The sequence below is a fragment of the Aphidius gifuensis genome, linkage group LG1 (genome assembly GCF_014905175.1).
Source record: "Aphidius gifuensis isolate YNYX2018 linkage group LG1, ASM1490517v1, whole genome shotgun sequence".
Taxonomy (NCBI): Eukaryota; Metazoa; Arthropoda; class Insecta; order Hymenoptera; family Braconidae; genus Aphidius; species Aphidius gifuensis.
In genome coordinates, this window is record NC_057788.1 from 530,770 (window position 1) to 545,456 (window position 14,687).

At 26.5% G+C, this 14,687-nt stretch overlaps 1 protein-coding gene across 1 annotated transcript; it reads left to right on the forward strand.

Moving 5' to 3' along the window:
• Positions 1-1,232: 1,232 nt before the first annotated feature.
• LOC122847789 (protein PFC0760c-like) lies at positions 1,233-14,654 on the forward strand. The gene is made up of 4 exons (XM_044145645.1): positions 1,233-2,704; positions 2,759-13,174; positions 13,235-13,474; positions 13,555-14,654. The coding sequence occupies exons 1-4, from the start codon at positions 1,265-1,267 to the stop codon at positions 13,588-13,590; spliced, it is 12,132 nt and encodes a 4,043-aa protein (XP_044001580.1). The 5' UTR covers positions 1,233-1,264; the 3' UTR covers positions 13,591-14,654.
• Positions 14,655-14,687: the final 33 nt, after the last annotated feature.

A 14,687-nucleotide genomic window follows, 5' to 3' on the forward strand; every position in this document is an offset into this window, starting at 1 on the left:
ATATCAATGTGTGTGTGTGTGTGTATTTACTATTTATATATGTATATCAAATTTGTGTGTTTGTGTAGGAACCAATTTATTTTTTTTTTACATTTTTTTGAGCTAAAACAGGTGTATAATAATTATTATACGCATCAATTTTTTTTTTTTTTATAGCATTACAATATAAATACCACGTAGCTTATAAATATGTCAATTATTGTGAGTTTATCATGATGATAATAATAATAACAATAATAATAATAAAAATATTAATAATATAAAAATGTCCTGTTTTTTATACACAACAAAATATTTTATCTACAAATAATAATAATAATAATAATAATAATAATAATAATAATAATAATAATAGCAACAACAACAACGGGTTTTTTTTCAAATTTATTATTAATAATATTATTATTATTATCATTGTTATTGGTACTACATAACTACTTGCCACGACAATAATTGATTTACATTATTATTATTTTTATTGTTATTATTATTTATTTATTTGTTTTTTGTTTTCATTAGTTGGTAATTTTTTTTAAATTAATATTTATATTATAAACAACAACAATGCTCGTTGAAATGAAAATATTTTCACGTTGATAATAAAACTGCTCTATTTTTGAATAAATAAATGAAGCAATTTGATGAGATGATACAAATTAAATGATAGTAGTATTTTTTAAAAAATGGAAAATTTTTGAATTGTAATAATTGACATCAAGGTTTGGCCTGTTGTTTAATGTTTATTTCAATTTATTATTATGTAGCACCGTCAAATCTCTTATCTTTGATCTCTTATCTCGGTTGGTTGATTTTTTTTTTTTTTTTTTTTTAATTTTTAGTGGCACCTCAACTTTCTTATCAGCGTGTTAAAGTTACCATATTTGTATTCACATTTATAGATGTTTAATTTTTATTTTTATTAGTTATTAGCCACAATATGTATTATTAATTGTTATTTTTTATTTTTGAATAATAGTAATATTTACTTGGCTATACTATTACAAGTGAATGAATGAAATTAAATTTTTTAATATTTATTAAATATTATAAATTAAATTAAATCTCAATTTGATAATTAATTATTTTATTTATTTTATTTTTTAGGTTGCAGACAATTTATTAATATTTTTTTTTTTTTTTATTTTTTTTTCCAACTTTTATCGAAAATAAAATTGTAGAAGGAAAAAAAAAAATTACGACAAAGTTTAAAATTAATAACATAAACCAAATAATAAAATAAAACAAAAAAAAAAGACAATGTACAATGAGTTACAGTGGAAATATGCCAGATTGGCATCAATATAATCCACCATCATCACTCCAGTCAGGACGAGTTGGTGGACCAACTGTATCATCATCATCACAAAATGTCAATTCAAGTCATCATCAACAACATCACCACCATCATCATCACTTACTGTCAAGTAGTATAAGTCCACCAACTGGAACATTGCTTGATCGTAATACTTTGACAAAACATCCAAAAAATAATGATGTACATTATTCAACAAGAAATTATCCTGGACAATCTGGATTGCCTTTATCATTGACATCATTGTCAACAGCAACAAGTACTTTAAATACAAATATTACAACAACTTGTTCTCAACCTTTATCAAATTGTATGAGTCATCATTATGGTGGTACATCATCATCAACATCATCATCATCATCATCGACAATTGATCCACGTTTAATATCTGTTGGTCTTAATGATAATAACAATAATGATTTACCAGGACAATTATCATTACCACCACCACCGCCCCTACCACCATTACCACCACCACCAACAAATAAAAATAATCAACCATCAAATTATACATCAAATTCAACAATTATAAATGGACAAAATGAAACAATTTCATCTGGACGTGTTGGTGGTGGTGGTGTTAGTGCTGGTGGTAATGTTGTATGCAAAGCTCCATGCTGTAATCATGATATTAATAATATTATTCCCTATCAACATTGGGGAGATAAATATAGTCAATATAATCACCAAGCAAATGCTATATCATTTCGTGAACCACCATTATTAAAAACATCAAGTCAACATTCAAATGAAAGTCGTCGTTATATTACAAGTGCTACAGATTTTAGAAAAGAATGTCTTGAAAAAGATTTAGTACAACCATTACCATTATCATTATCATTACCACTACCACTACCAATGCCATTACCAATGCCATTACCATTGCCACCATCTCATTTACATCCACATATTCATCCTCTTATTCCTCTGCCATCTTCATCGTCATCTACATCATCATCTCCATCTTCTTCATCACCATTATCAACATCAATATCATCAAATTTAACACCAGCAACAACGATAACATCATCAGCATCTTCTTCTTCTTCCTCTGCTTCAGCTGATCTTTATCGTCGTCAACTAAATAGTAATCATCATCACCAACAACAGCAACAACAACATCAACATCAAGATTATAATAAATATCGTAAAGATGTTGCATCAAAAAATTATCCAACACAAAGTTTATTACCAAATTATCCAATGCAAAATTATAATTATCCATTAGATTATCAAAAATCTCCGTATACAGTGAATAAAGATTATTTTAAACGTGCTAATCCAACAACAATAACAACGACAACAACAACGACAACAGCAGCAGCAATAACAACAACAACAAATTCAACAAATGGTTCAATAATGTTACATGGTAATAATAATCAAAATACAAGTGGTATTATTAAATATTCTGACCAACAACAACAACAACAACAACAACAACAACAACAACAACAACAACAAATTAATATTGAACAACAAAAATATAATACAAAACAATTAGGTCAAAGTTCAAATTCAACGTCTTCATTAAATTTACAAAATTCTTATTATAATTCTCAATTATCAGCAAAAAATACTGGCTGTTTATCAGCAAGAGACTATCAAGAATCACAATTACCACCAACACAAATACAAAATCAGCCTGCAAGACCTCTGCCAGTACAACCAGTAGCATCATCATCAATTCATGGATCGTATCAAAAATATCATGCATATCAACAAAAAATTGCAATGCACAGATATTCAATTGAAAATCATTTACGAGCCATGATGCGAACACCTGGTTATCAATCACATCCAAAATATCATGAGTACGTTATGCGACATAGAGAACTTGTTAGATTACAACAAAATATTGATTATCAAAATGTACTTCAAGAAACAACAAAAATACCATCAACAAGTCCAAGTACAATTAATACAGCTATTACAGCAAGTACAACTGGTACAACTGGTACAAGTAGTACAATAACAACTTCTACTTCTACTGCTACTGCTACTACACCATCATCAACGACATCATTACCTCCAATTAATTTACAATTTGATCACAATGGTATTTTAATAAATCCACCTTATCAACATCATCTACAACAACAACACCACCAACAACAACAACAACAGCAACAACATCAACAACAACACCACCACCAACAACAACAGCAACAACAACAACAACAACAACAACAGCAACAACAACACCAGCAACAACATCATCATCATCATCATCATCAAATACCAGGACACATTTATTCTGGCAATAATAATAATAATATTTTATCAAGTGGTAATTGTAGTAGTAATAGTGATTTGTTGGCATTTAATAATCGTGAAACAGATAGTCAAATGAATATTCAAAATAAAAATTCAATACATCCAAATTTTATAAAACATCAACAACAATATTATCAAAACCATCTTCAACATCAAATACAACAACAACAACAACAGCATAATAATAATAATAATCAACAAGAACAGACTTTAAATCTTTCAAGACATCCTGATAGTATTCATCACAATATGATGCAACGACAAATCTCACATAATTATCAAATACCAACTGATAATGAAAGAGATATAAATTATGATAATCATATTGTTGATGTCGATGGTGTTGTTGATACGTCATCAGTTATTACAAATACTAGTCAATCAATTATGGATATTAATAATTCACGTGAGTTTGCTAATAAACCGGAACTTGATGTTCGTCAATTTTTGGCCAATTGGGATGAAACTGAAGATGAAGAAGCTGCAGCAGCAGCCGCAGCAATAGCAGCAGCAGCAGCAGCAAGAACCACAATTAATAACTTGGTAACAACTGCAGAAATAACAACAGCAACAACAACAACGACAATGACAAAAGCAACAGAAGCAACAGAAGCATCATCACCAAAGTCATTTGATAAAGTAATTAATGGGACCAACGTTATTCAGTCATCTGAAATATTAAATAATCATTTGAATTTAATTGAAAATTTATCAGTTGTTGATAATCAATTGAGTGCATGTAATAATGCAGCATCACAGTCAATTGTCATTGAATTGGAAAATAATAACAATAATAACAATAACAATAATAATAGTATTAATAATAATATTAATAATGAATTAAATACCAAAGTAGCAACAAGTGATATACAAAGTGATACATCAAGTACAATTCAAGTTAATATTCCTAAAAATTATAATATAACTGGACTTGAAACAATTGAAGAATTGGCATGTAGCGGAACAATTGTTCAATGTATACAAAATGATACTGATAACATTCCAACAATTCATATAGTTGATCATTTACCAGATGAATCAGAACTTGCAACAATACAAACAGTTTATGGAGCTGTAACGTCATTAAGCATTGAACAAATTCAAACTTCATCAACAACACCAATTGAAATAATAAATAATAATAATAATGATAATAATAATAATAATAATTTGATTCAACAAAATGACAATTGCTCCAAGACAATCACAGCATTATTCAATCAAAATACTAGTCAAACAGTTTCTTTAAATGATACAAATTGTATAGAAAAATCAGGCAACAATAATGATAATAATAATAGTAATAATAACAACAACAACAACAACAACAGTAATAATGTTAATGTTGAACATGTTGGTACTTTATCAATTGATGCAGATAAAAAATTATCAAATAATAATAATAAAGTTCGAGATAATGATGATCATAATAATGTGAGAAAAGAATTAAATCAATTAAATAACAATAGTGGTGGTGGTGGTGGTGGTGGTGGTAACATCATACTCAATAACAACAGCAACAACAGCAGTAGTGAGAGTAGTAGCAGTAGTAGTAATAGTAGTGGTAGTAGCGGTAATAGTAATAGTAGTGTCAGTAATAATAGTAACAATAATAATAGAATTGATGGTGATGGTGGTGGTGGTGGTAATAATAGCAGTGAAACAAGTAGAAATAAAAATTATCAAAATTTAAAAAAACAACACAGTTTTACAAATAATCCAGATGAGCTGAGCCTTCCTGATTTGCCAATATCTGAATGTACACCAATATCAACAACTTTAAATACACCAATACATTCAGATAATGAAGAATCATCTGGTAATAATAACAACAATAATATTATTAATAAAAAAAATAATAATAATGTAACTAATATTGAAATATCAACAAATCCAATTGAAGCTATTAAAAATGCTCCAATTATTAGTTTTACTCATTCACCAATTAAAATTGATAATTATGGTAGTATAAATCATGAACAACTTGTAGAAAAACGTCCAGATGATTCTCTTGATTTTGATTTTAACAGAGATACATGTAAAAATTCAAATACTTTAATTGAAAATTTTCAAATTGCTCAACAACAACAACAACAACAGTCTAGTTGCAATAATAATAATAATAATAATAATAATAATAATAATAATAAAGAATCATCTTTATTAAATATTATAAATAAAAAAAAAATAAATACAACTACAACAACAACTACAACATCAGTAGCAGCTACATCATCTACTGCAATTATTAGTAGTCCAACTGTTGTTGCAGCATCAACACTTGACGACAAATCTCTTGGACAATCCAGCAATGATTTATTTTTTTCATCATCTGATCCACTTGTTGGTATGACCACTCCATCAAAATCATCAGATAATAATAACAATAATAATAATAAATTATTAGATACTACAAACACTGGTGGAATGAATGTTGATGATACATATGAAACATCTGATGAACTTGATAAACTTTGTAATATTTCATTGGATAGTAATTGTATTATGCAACTTTTACCAGATGATTATCAAGGAACACGACTTTCTGCGTCTTGCTCTTCATCTTTATTATCTTGTAAATTAACAACACCAACAACAACGTTTAATAATAATGATAACACATTAAATAACAAAACAAATACTGATGAGATTGTTGCAGAAGAAAGAGAAAAAGAAAAAGAAAAAGTTGTAGATGAGGATGAAGATGATGATGATGATGATGATGATGATTGGATTGAAGTAAAGTCAACAGATGGTAATGTTAATGAGTCTAATAAAAGTGTTAATCAATTGACAAATTCACAAGATGCCATGGATCTAACAAAACGTGTTGAATGTTGTGATGATAAAAATACTACTGCTGATGATAACAATAAAAGTAAAGAACGAAAAATCATTGAATCTTCAAATACAGATAAAAAAAATAAGAAAAATTTTCATTCAATATTTGATACTGCTTCAGAAGATTCACACAGTACAGAATTTGAAGATAATAATAATAAAAATCGTTTGTTATTACTTGAAAAATATCAAAAAAATAAATTAAATATAAATACTGTTGTTAATGAAAATAAAAATAATAATAATCTACCTTTTATTGATGATAATGAAGAAAAATCATCATCAGTAATAAACATAAATAAAAATATTGTCAATGATTTGAAAGTTGTTAATAATAGTAACAATAGTCGAACACATAAAACTACTGATGTCCAAATTCATCTTTCAAATATCAATGGTAATGATAATTTAAATAATGATGAAATAAATGATAACAGAGGTGCTATTGAAATAAAAATAAATCTTTCACGAATTGAAGATAAAAATCATCGAATCAACAATAAACAAGAAAAAAGCGTTGTTGATAATTTTGAAATTGTTAAAAAACATTGGTTATTTCAATCTGAAATTGATTCTTATTTACCGGAAAATATATTTAAACGTAGAAGAATATCAATGCCATGTGATTTAGAAGCTAAAAGACCAAAAAAATTACATCACAATGTAATATCTAAAAGAAGAAAAAGTGGCTGTCATGATTATCGTAGTTATCATAAAAAAAGTTTTAAAAATAAACCAATTATTGAAAATTCCAAGGAAAAAGAATATAATAATAAAAATCAAGATGACGATGATGATGATGATGATAGAAAAAAAAAGGAAACAAATGATGATAAAAAATCAACTGCTGAAATGATTCATCAAGAAAAAACAACAGCTGATAATAATGATACAACAATAGAGAAAAATTTACAATCAAATCAATTGAATTTATGTGAAGAAACAAAATCATCATTTTTAATAAATTCAATAGAATTTGAAACATCAAATAATTATGATTTTGAAGAAGTAGCACCAATTGAAAATAGTAATGATGCAACTGGATTATTATCACAATCAAATTACGATGATGATGATGAATTGAGTATGGCATCAAAACTTGAAAGAGGTTTACGAGTTGGAAGACTTGAAGATTTTGAAAAATATCGTAATCCTTCTGCTACACAAGATGGTGATGATGATGATGATAATAATAATAACAATAATAGTAATAATAAAATAAATATAAATTCAGTACCAATATATACAACTAAAGATGGTGCAATAACATATTGTCCAAATCCAAAATATACATATCGTGTACTTATTATGGAAGCTAAAAAACATCGTCACCATAATCATCGTCATCGTCGTCATCACCATCACCATCATCATCATCGTCATCATCATCATCATGGTGTTAATTTATCATCTTTATCATCAAGAGATTACAACTTTATTAAACACTCAACAAAATACTATAAACATAAAAAATTTTATAAAAGACATAATTCATCAACATCAATATCGTCATCATCAACAACGACTTCATCATCGTCCACAGCGTCGTCATCTTCATCACCGTCGTCAACGTCTTCATCACCATTATTATTTAATGATAAAAAAGACAATGAACAACAATTTAAATCCACTGAATCAAATAATAAAAAACATTCAAAATCAAAACGATCAGCTAATACTGATGAGTCTTCTAAACATCATCATCGGCATAAATATTTGTTGAAGAATAATAATAATAGTAGTAGCAACAATAAAGGGAAAAATTCAAAACATCATTATGACACTGTTGAAAAGAGTAATATTAATTCAAAAGATACATTGTTTAAAAATAAAACTGATAATCATCATAAAAGTAAAAAAAATCATGTCGATGATGACGATGATGATGGAGCTCAATTAAATACAAGTGAGAAAACAATTGACGATAGCTCTAAAGCTTTCAATAATAATCAAGAAGACTTGATGAAATTTACATCAGAAAATAATGAAAAATCAATAAATAACAATAATAATAATAATAATAATGATCTTGGATTGTTGAATGATCGAGAATCAACAATTGATTCAATAAATCCTGTTATAAATAATAATAATAATAATAATAATGATAATAATAACTATATTATTAATGATAAAAATATAATAACAATGAAACCACCATCAGTGATATTTGATACTGAACAAGAGTCACAAGCATTAACTGACAGTGGTCTTGAATCCTCGACAACTTATACTGGTGTTGGTGAGACAATCAGAGATTCAAAAAATTGCAAAATGTGGACAAAAAATTGGGATAATAAAAATATTAATAATAAAAAAATTGATGTAATGATTTTGAAAAATGAGAAACAAAAAGGTGATTCGTTAATTACAGTTGGTGTTGATATTCAACCTGATTCTTGTCAAATAAACGACAGACCAACAACACCAACAATAACAACAACAACAACAACAACAGCATTGCCAAATGAAGAAATTAAATCTTTAAATAATAATGATAATGATAAAGAGCATTTATTTTTATCAAAAGATAATATTGAAAAAGCAAAAACCATTGATAGTCATCCATTGAAAAGTTTAGATTTGGCTTTTCCAAATAAATGTAAAAAAGCATCATCAAAAAATACCAACAACGAGAATAATATTCATGGTGAGCCAGTTGCTTTGCCATTGCTACCTACGTCTTTGTCATCATCATCATCATGCTCTTCGTCGTCATCGTCATCATCATCTTCATCTTCGTCGTCGTCATCATCAGGTGATGAATTATCCAAGCAAGATGATTTAATTTTATCTCCTACTATAAACAAGGAAGATGTTTTTGAAAATGACAACAAAAGTGCTCCAAATATTATTGATGAAATAAAAAATACAAATGATCTATCGACGGACTTACCAACAGCAACAATAGCAGCAGCAGCAACAACAACAACAGCAACAACTGGCAGTATAGATAAAGCTGTTAATTTATTACATAATTTTGAAAAACCTAATGTGTTAGAAAACACTAGCTTTGAGTCTTCAAAACAAAATACAACATCTTTAATTATGGAAGAGACAAATGAACGACAACAAAGTTCAATTGAACCTGAAGTATCTCAATGTCATAATGACATTAGTTTGACACATGATGAAAAAGAATATAATAGTCAATTAAAAAATGATGATACAATGACGACACGTTGTGATGATGATGATAATAATAATAATAATACAAGAGTAGTCAATTTTTTATCATCATCATCATCTAGTCAAGAAGCAATTGATGGAATTGATATACAGCAAGTTACAAATAATAATAATAACAATAATAATACACTATCAAGTACATGTGGACATGGTTATTATCATCATCAGGATCAATCAACATCCCAAGTTACAACAAATATAAAATATCAACAAAAGCAAGATGTTATTTTGCCATTTTCAGGACGAATATCAAGTGAAAGTGAAGATGATTCAAATGCTCAAGATGGCTCACCAATTGGAGATAATCATAATGATGTTATTGATGATGAAAGAAACATTAACAACAACAATAACAACAAAAATTCTAGTAATAATAATAATAATAGCAACAAAAATAATAAAAATACAGAAAAAGTTTTAAATTTTTCTGGTAGAATTTCAAGTCCTGAAAAGCATATTGTTGATAATGGACCATGTGATTATATACCACTTGATAAACAATCGATGAATGATATTTATAATTTAAATGATAACAGAGAAATAATTAAATTAAAAGAGAAAAAAAATAACTTGTCTTTTTTTGGATGTATTAAAAATGATTGTGCTCCGACGAGTATCATTGATAAAAGCCAAACTATACCAAAATTTATAATTAAAAAATCTGATTGTTGTTCTTCATTGTCATCAACATTTAAGAGTCAAACGAGCAACGATAGTAAATTGTCCTCGTCATTTATACCAAAAATACCAAAAATGATAATTCGTAATGTTAGATCACGATCAAGTACTCCATCAATTGAAGAAAATGCTGTTGAATTATCATTACCAAAAACAAAAACAAAAATTATTATTAATGATGATTATAATAATAGTAATCGTGATGATGTTTTTAGTGATAGTCCTACAACAACAACAACTACTGTTGCTCCTATTTTTATTGATGCTGCTAGGGGTGATAAGGAGTTTAGAGTTGATGAAAAAAGACAATCATTTAGCAATAATAATGATGCTGATGATGATGGTAATGCAATTAAAAAGTCAATTGGTATTATTGAATGTAAAATACCAAAAATAAAAATAAAATTTGAAGATAAAAATTCAAAAATGATACTTGAAAATCCAAGTGTAATGGAATTATCAAAAAAAAATAATAATGATGATGATGATGATGATGATTCAAAGTCATTTAAAAATGTTCCTAAATTTAAAATTCGTAAAATAAAAAATTTATTGCCATTAAAAGATGAAAAATTGGAAAATATTGATAATAATAATGCTTTAATATTACCAAATATTCAACAACATCAACATCAACAAAAAGAAGAAGAAGATGAAGAAAAAAAACAACAAGATATGAAAATACGAAAATCAAAATTTAAAAAAATTGAAACTCTTGTGTCTGAATGTTTAAGTGGAACTTCAACATTGCCTTTATCAGAATTAAAGAAAAAACGTCCAAAAAGTCCGATAGTTAATGAAAGTTTCAATAAAAAGTCTAAAAAAAAAAGAGATGCATATTATTTTGATGATGAAGATATTAAAATGACAACGATAATTGATGAGAGTAATACAAATTCAACAATGTCGGAAAAAATACCAAAGGTTATAATAAAACGTACATCACCAAGTGCCGAATTTAAATGTGAATTAAGCAAAGATGGAGGTGATTCAATAACGAAAAATTTTAAATGGCAACCAGAAGTTAAATTGGAAAGATTTCAAGTGCTAGATACAATTGCAAAAGAATCTGGTAGAATTAAATTGCCATTAAAATTATTAAAACAAGTTGAGAAAAAATGTCAATCAACAAGTGGCATAAGAAAATGGCGAACAACATCAGATCCAGTTGATAAACAAGATTTATTTTCTAACAATAATAATGATAATAATGATAATCATACAACACCATCATCATCATCATCAACATCATTATTATTTAATATGAAATTTAAAAAAAGACGTAATTCAGAGCCTGAAAATATGAATATACAAAAAATAAAAAATATTGATAGACAAAATGATGATTCAGATGATGATTATTTTTTAAATTTATCAAGAAAAAATTTACAAATGCAACGTGATGCAAATTTGATAATAAAAAAAGAAAAAGAAGAAAAAGAATATAAAAAAAAAACTACTTGTTTATCTATTGTTAATGATGATCATGATGTAAATAAAAATAAAAATAATCAATCATTGATTATTGAAAATACATGTAATGATAATGCAATTGATCCAAAAAGTCTTGAAGAAGTTGTTAATTCAGTTATAAAACTTGAATCTTCTGATGAAAGCCAAACGACTATTGAAATATTACCAGCATCACCAGTTAATATATCATCAGAAGTACCAGTTGTACCAGTTGTACCAATAACACCAATAACACCAATAATACCAACATCATCACCATCATCATCAATAAAAGATCAACAAAACATTTTATTTAATGGTAATTTAGGACAAATTTATACTGAAAATGCAATACCAACACAATTTGAACTTGAACTTGAAGTTGTTGATAATAGTGACTTGAATTTATTGGAAAAATCAATACCACTATCTCATCATGATGATAATAACAATAATAATATTAATGAAATAAAATATATATCATCATCATCTGATTTATTGGCAAAAGAGGTATTAGCTGCTAAAGAAACATTAAAAAAATGTCTATCAAAGACAAAAAGTACAAATAATAATAATGATAATAATAAACAACTTGTTATTAGTGGTGGTGGTGGTGGTAGTGGTAGTAGCAGTAGTAGTAAAAGTAAAAGTAAACATAAAAGTAAAAGTAAAAGTCACAGTAGTAGAACTAGTAGTAGCAGCAGCAGCAAAACAAAAACATCTGCTGAAAAAAAACAAGATCCAGTTGTATTTAATAAATCAACTGATTGTAAAAAAATAGCTGAAAATAATAAATCTCATGTTGTCTTCCAAGATAATAGTGGTGCACGTACAAATGTTTATAATAAAAATATGAAAAAACATAATAATAATAATAATACAGTTGCTGATGGTTCTTCTTTAAATGTATTGAAGAATAATTTATTGTCATCAGTAACAGCAGCATCATTATCTACTTGTTCTTCTTCATCGTCTTCATTTTCTTTATCGTCATTATCATCAACAACGTCAACTTCAACCTCAACCTCAACCTCAACATCATCATTACCAAAAATAAAAAATAAAAAACGATTAAATGAATCTAAAAATCATCAAAAAAATACTCTAGATTTTGAAGTAAAAAATAAAAAATATAAACATGATAATAATGATAAATTATTGAGGCCAATTAATAATGATGATGAGGATGATGATGATGATAATAGTAGAACAAATAAATCAAATGAATTTATGCCAATATTGGAACCTGAGGGTGTTGCTGATGTTGAAATGAGAGAATCTTCAAGATCTCCACCTGTTATAACAAAACAAGATAGTAGAGAAACTACTGATAATAATTCTTTAAGTTTAAAAGACATTGATGATAAAATTATTGAATCAATGACATTTGCTGATGTTGTTGCAAAATTGGCATATCATGAAAAGGTAATAAATGATTAATTTTCATAAATTATTATATTTTAAAATTTATATAAATAATTTCAGGCAACCATTAAACATCGACGATATTGTATTCTTTGTGAAAGATGGTTTCCAACAGCAGCAAGACATCGAAGACATTTAACTGGTTATCAACACAGACATACTGAACTAACTCAACGTAGAACAGTTCATGCACTTTTCATGTTATTTACTGGTAAACCTTGTCCACGTTTATTACCAGCAAATATAACAAGAACTGATTGTGTACCTGGTGAACCAACTCCACTACAAATTGCTGTTCAAGTTTGTTTTATTTTTAATTCTCTATTTTTTATATTATAATTCAAACAATGTTATTTATATTATTACTTTATTATTTTTAGGATGTTGCAACGAGTCTTGAAAGTGGAAAAAAATAACAAGACTAAACTCAATAATAATGCTAAATATTATCAAATATAAATGGAAAAAAAAAGTGAGTAATAATAATAATAATAGTAATTAGCCAAAGATATTACAAAAAGAAGAAAATATACTTACATGATGTATACAATTTATAAAATGGGAATACAGGTTTTATTTTAAATGTATGTAAATATTATTAAATTTATCTCAATCATAATAATTTAAATTATTTAATGCTGTGGTTTCTATGGAGACTCACAATTTAAATACTATTATTATTATTATTATTGTTATTAAAACAAGATTAATATTTCATGTTCGATACACATATTATTGTTATTATATTATTAAAAAAGTTACAACTAAAGAGTGCCTTGATATAATAGTTAAACAGTATTTTTACAATCACTAGCATTCTTAAAAGAAAACAATTTTAATGAAACAAAAAACCCGTCCTAAGCAGTATATAATATTATTAACTGCAAGAAATAATGAATCTCTTTTCAAGAGAATGAGAAAAATAAAATGATGTATACATTATGTCAATATGAAAATAATAATTAATATTTTAATGATAAAAAGGGGAGTAAAATTTGTGAAAAATTATTATTTTAAAAACGAAAAAAAAAGACATTGGTATAGTCTGGATAAATTAATCATGCTGTAAATAATATTAAGGTGTAATTTTAAATTAATTTTATGACATATTTTATTTAATATATAAGTATAAATATTTTTTTTTTTTTTAAATAAATAAACACCATGTGTTGTGATGTGCATTTCAAAGATACTTAGGTTTGCCAAAGCAAGTATACTAATTCACAAAAGGCTATACTAATTGTATACTTAGATTTTAAATTTTAAATTTTAAACATACACAAAGAACCATATTATAAAACGACATGAAAAAAAAGACATAAAATATAATAATAATAAATAGGAATTGTGATTGATATTCAAATGTGCCGTATGCTCTAATTGATACAAAGAAAATAAAAAATAATTGTAATAATATTATAAATAAATTATATAAAATAGAGATGCGGTCAAGAAAAAAAAATAGAAAAAAAAATATATACACACACACACATTTGCCTTATTAAATTTCTAA

Excerpts from the sequence above, each read along its gene's own strand:
- LOC122847789 (XM_044145645.1), top strand. The coding sequence starts at position 1,265 with ATGAGTTACAGTGGAAATATGCCAGATTGGCATCAATATAATCCACCA. Across the intron at positions 2,705-2,758 it reads GTAATAATAATCAAAATACA|CAACAACAACAACAACAAAT; the intron begins AGTGGTATTATT and ends CAACAACAACAA. Across the intron at positions 13,475-13,554 it reads CACTACAAATTGCTGTTCAA|GATGTTGCAACGAGTCTTGA; the intron begins GTTTGTTTTATT and ends TATTATTTTTAG.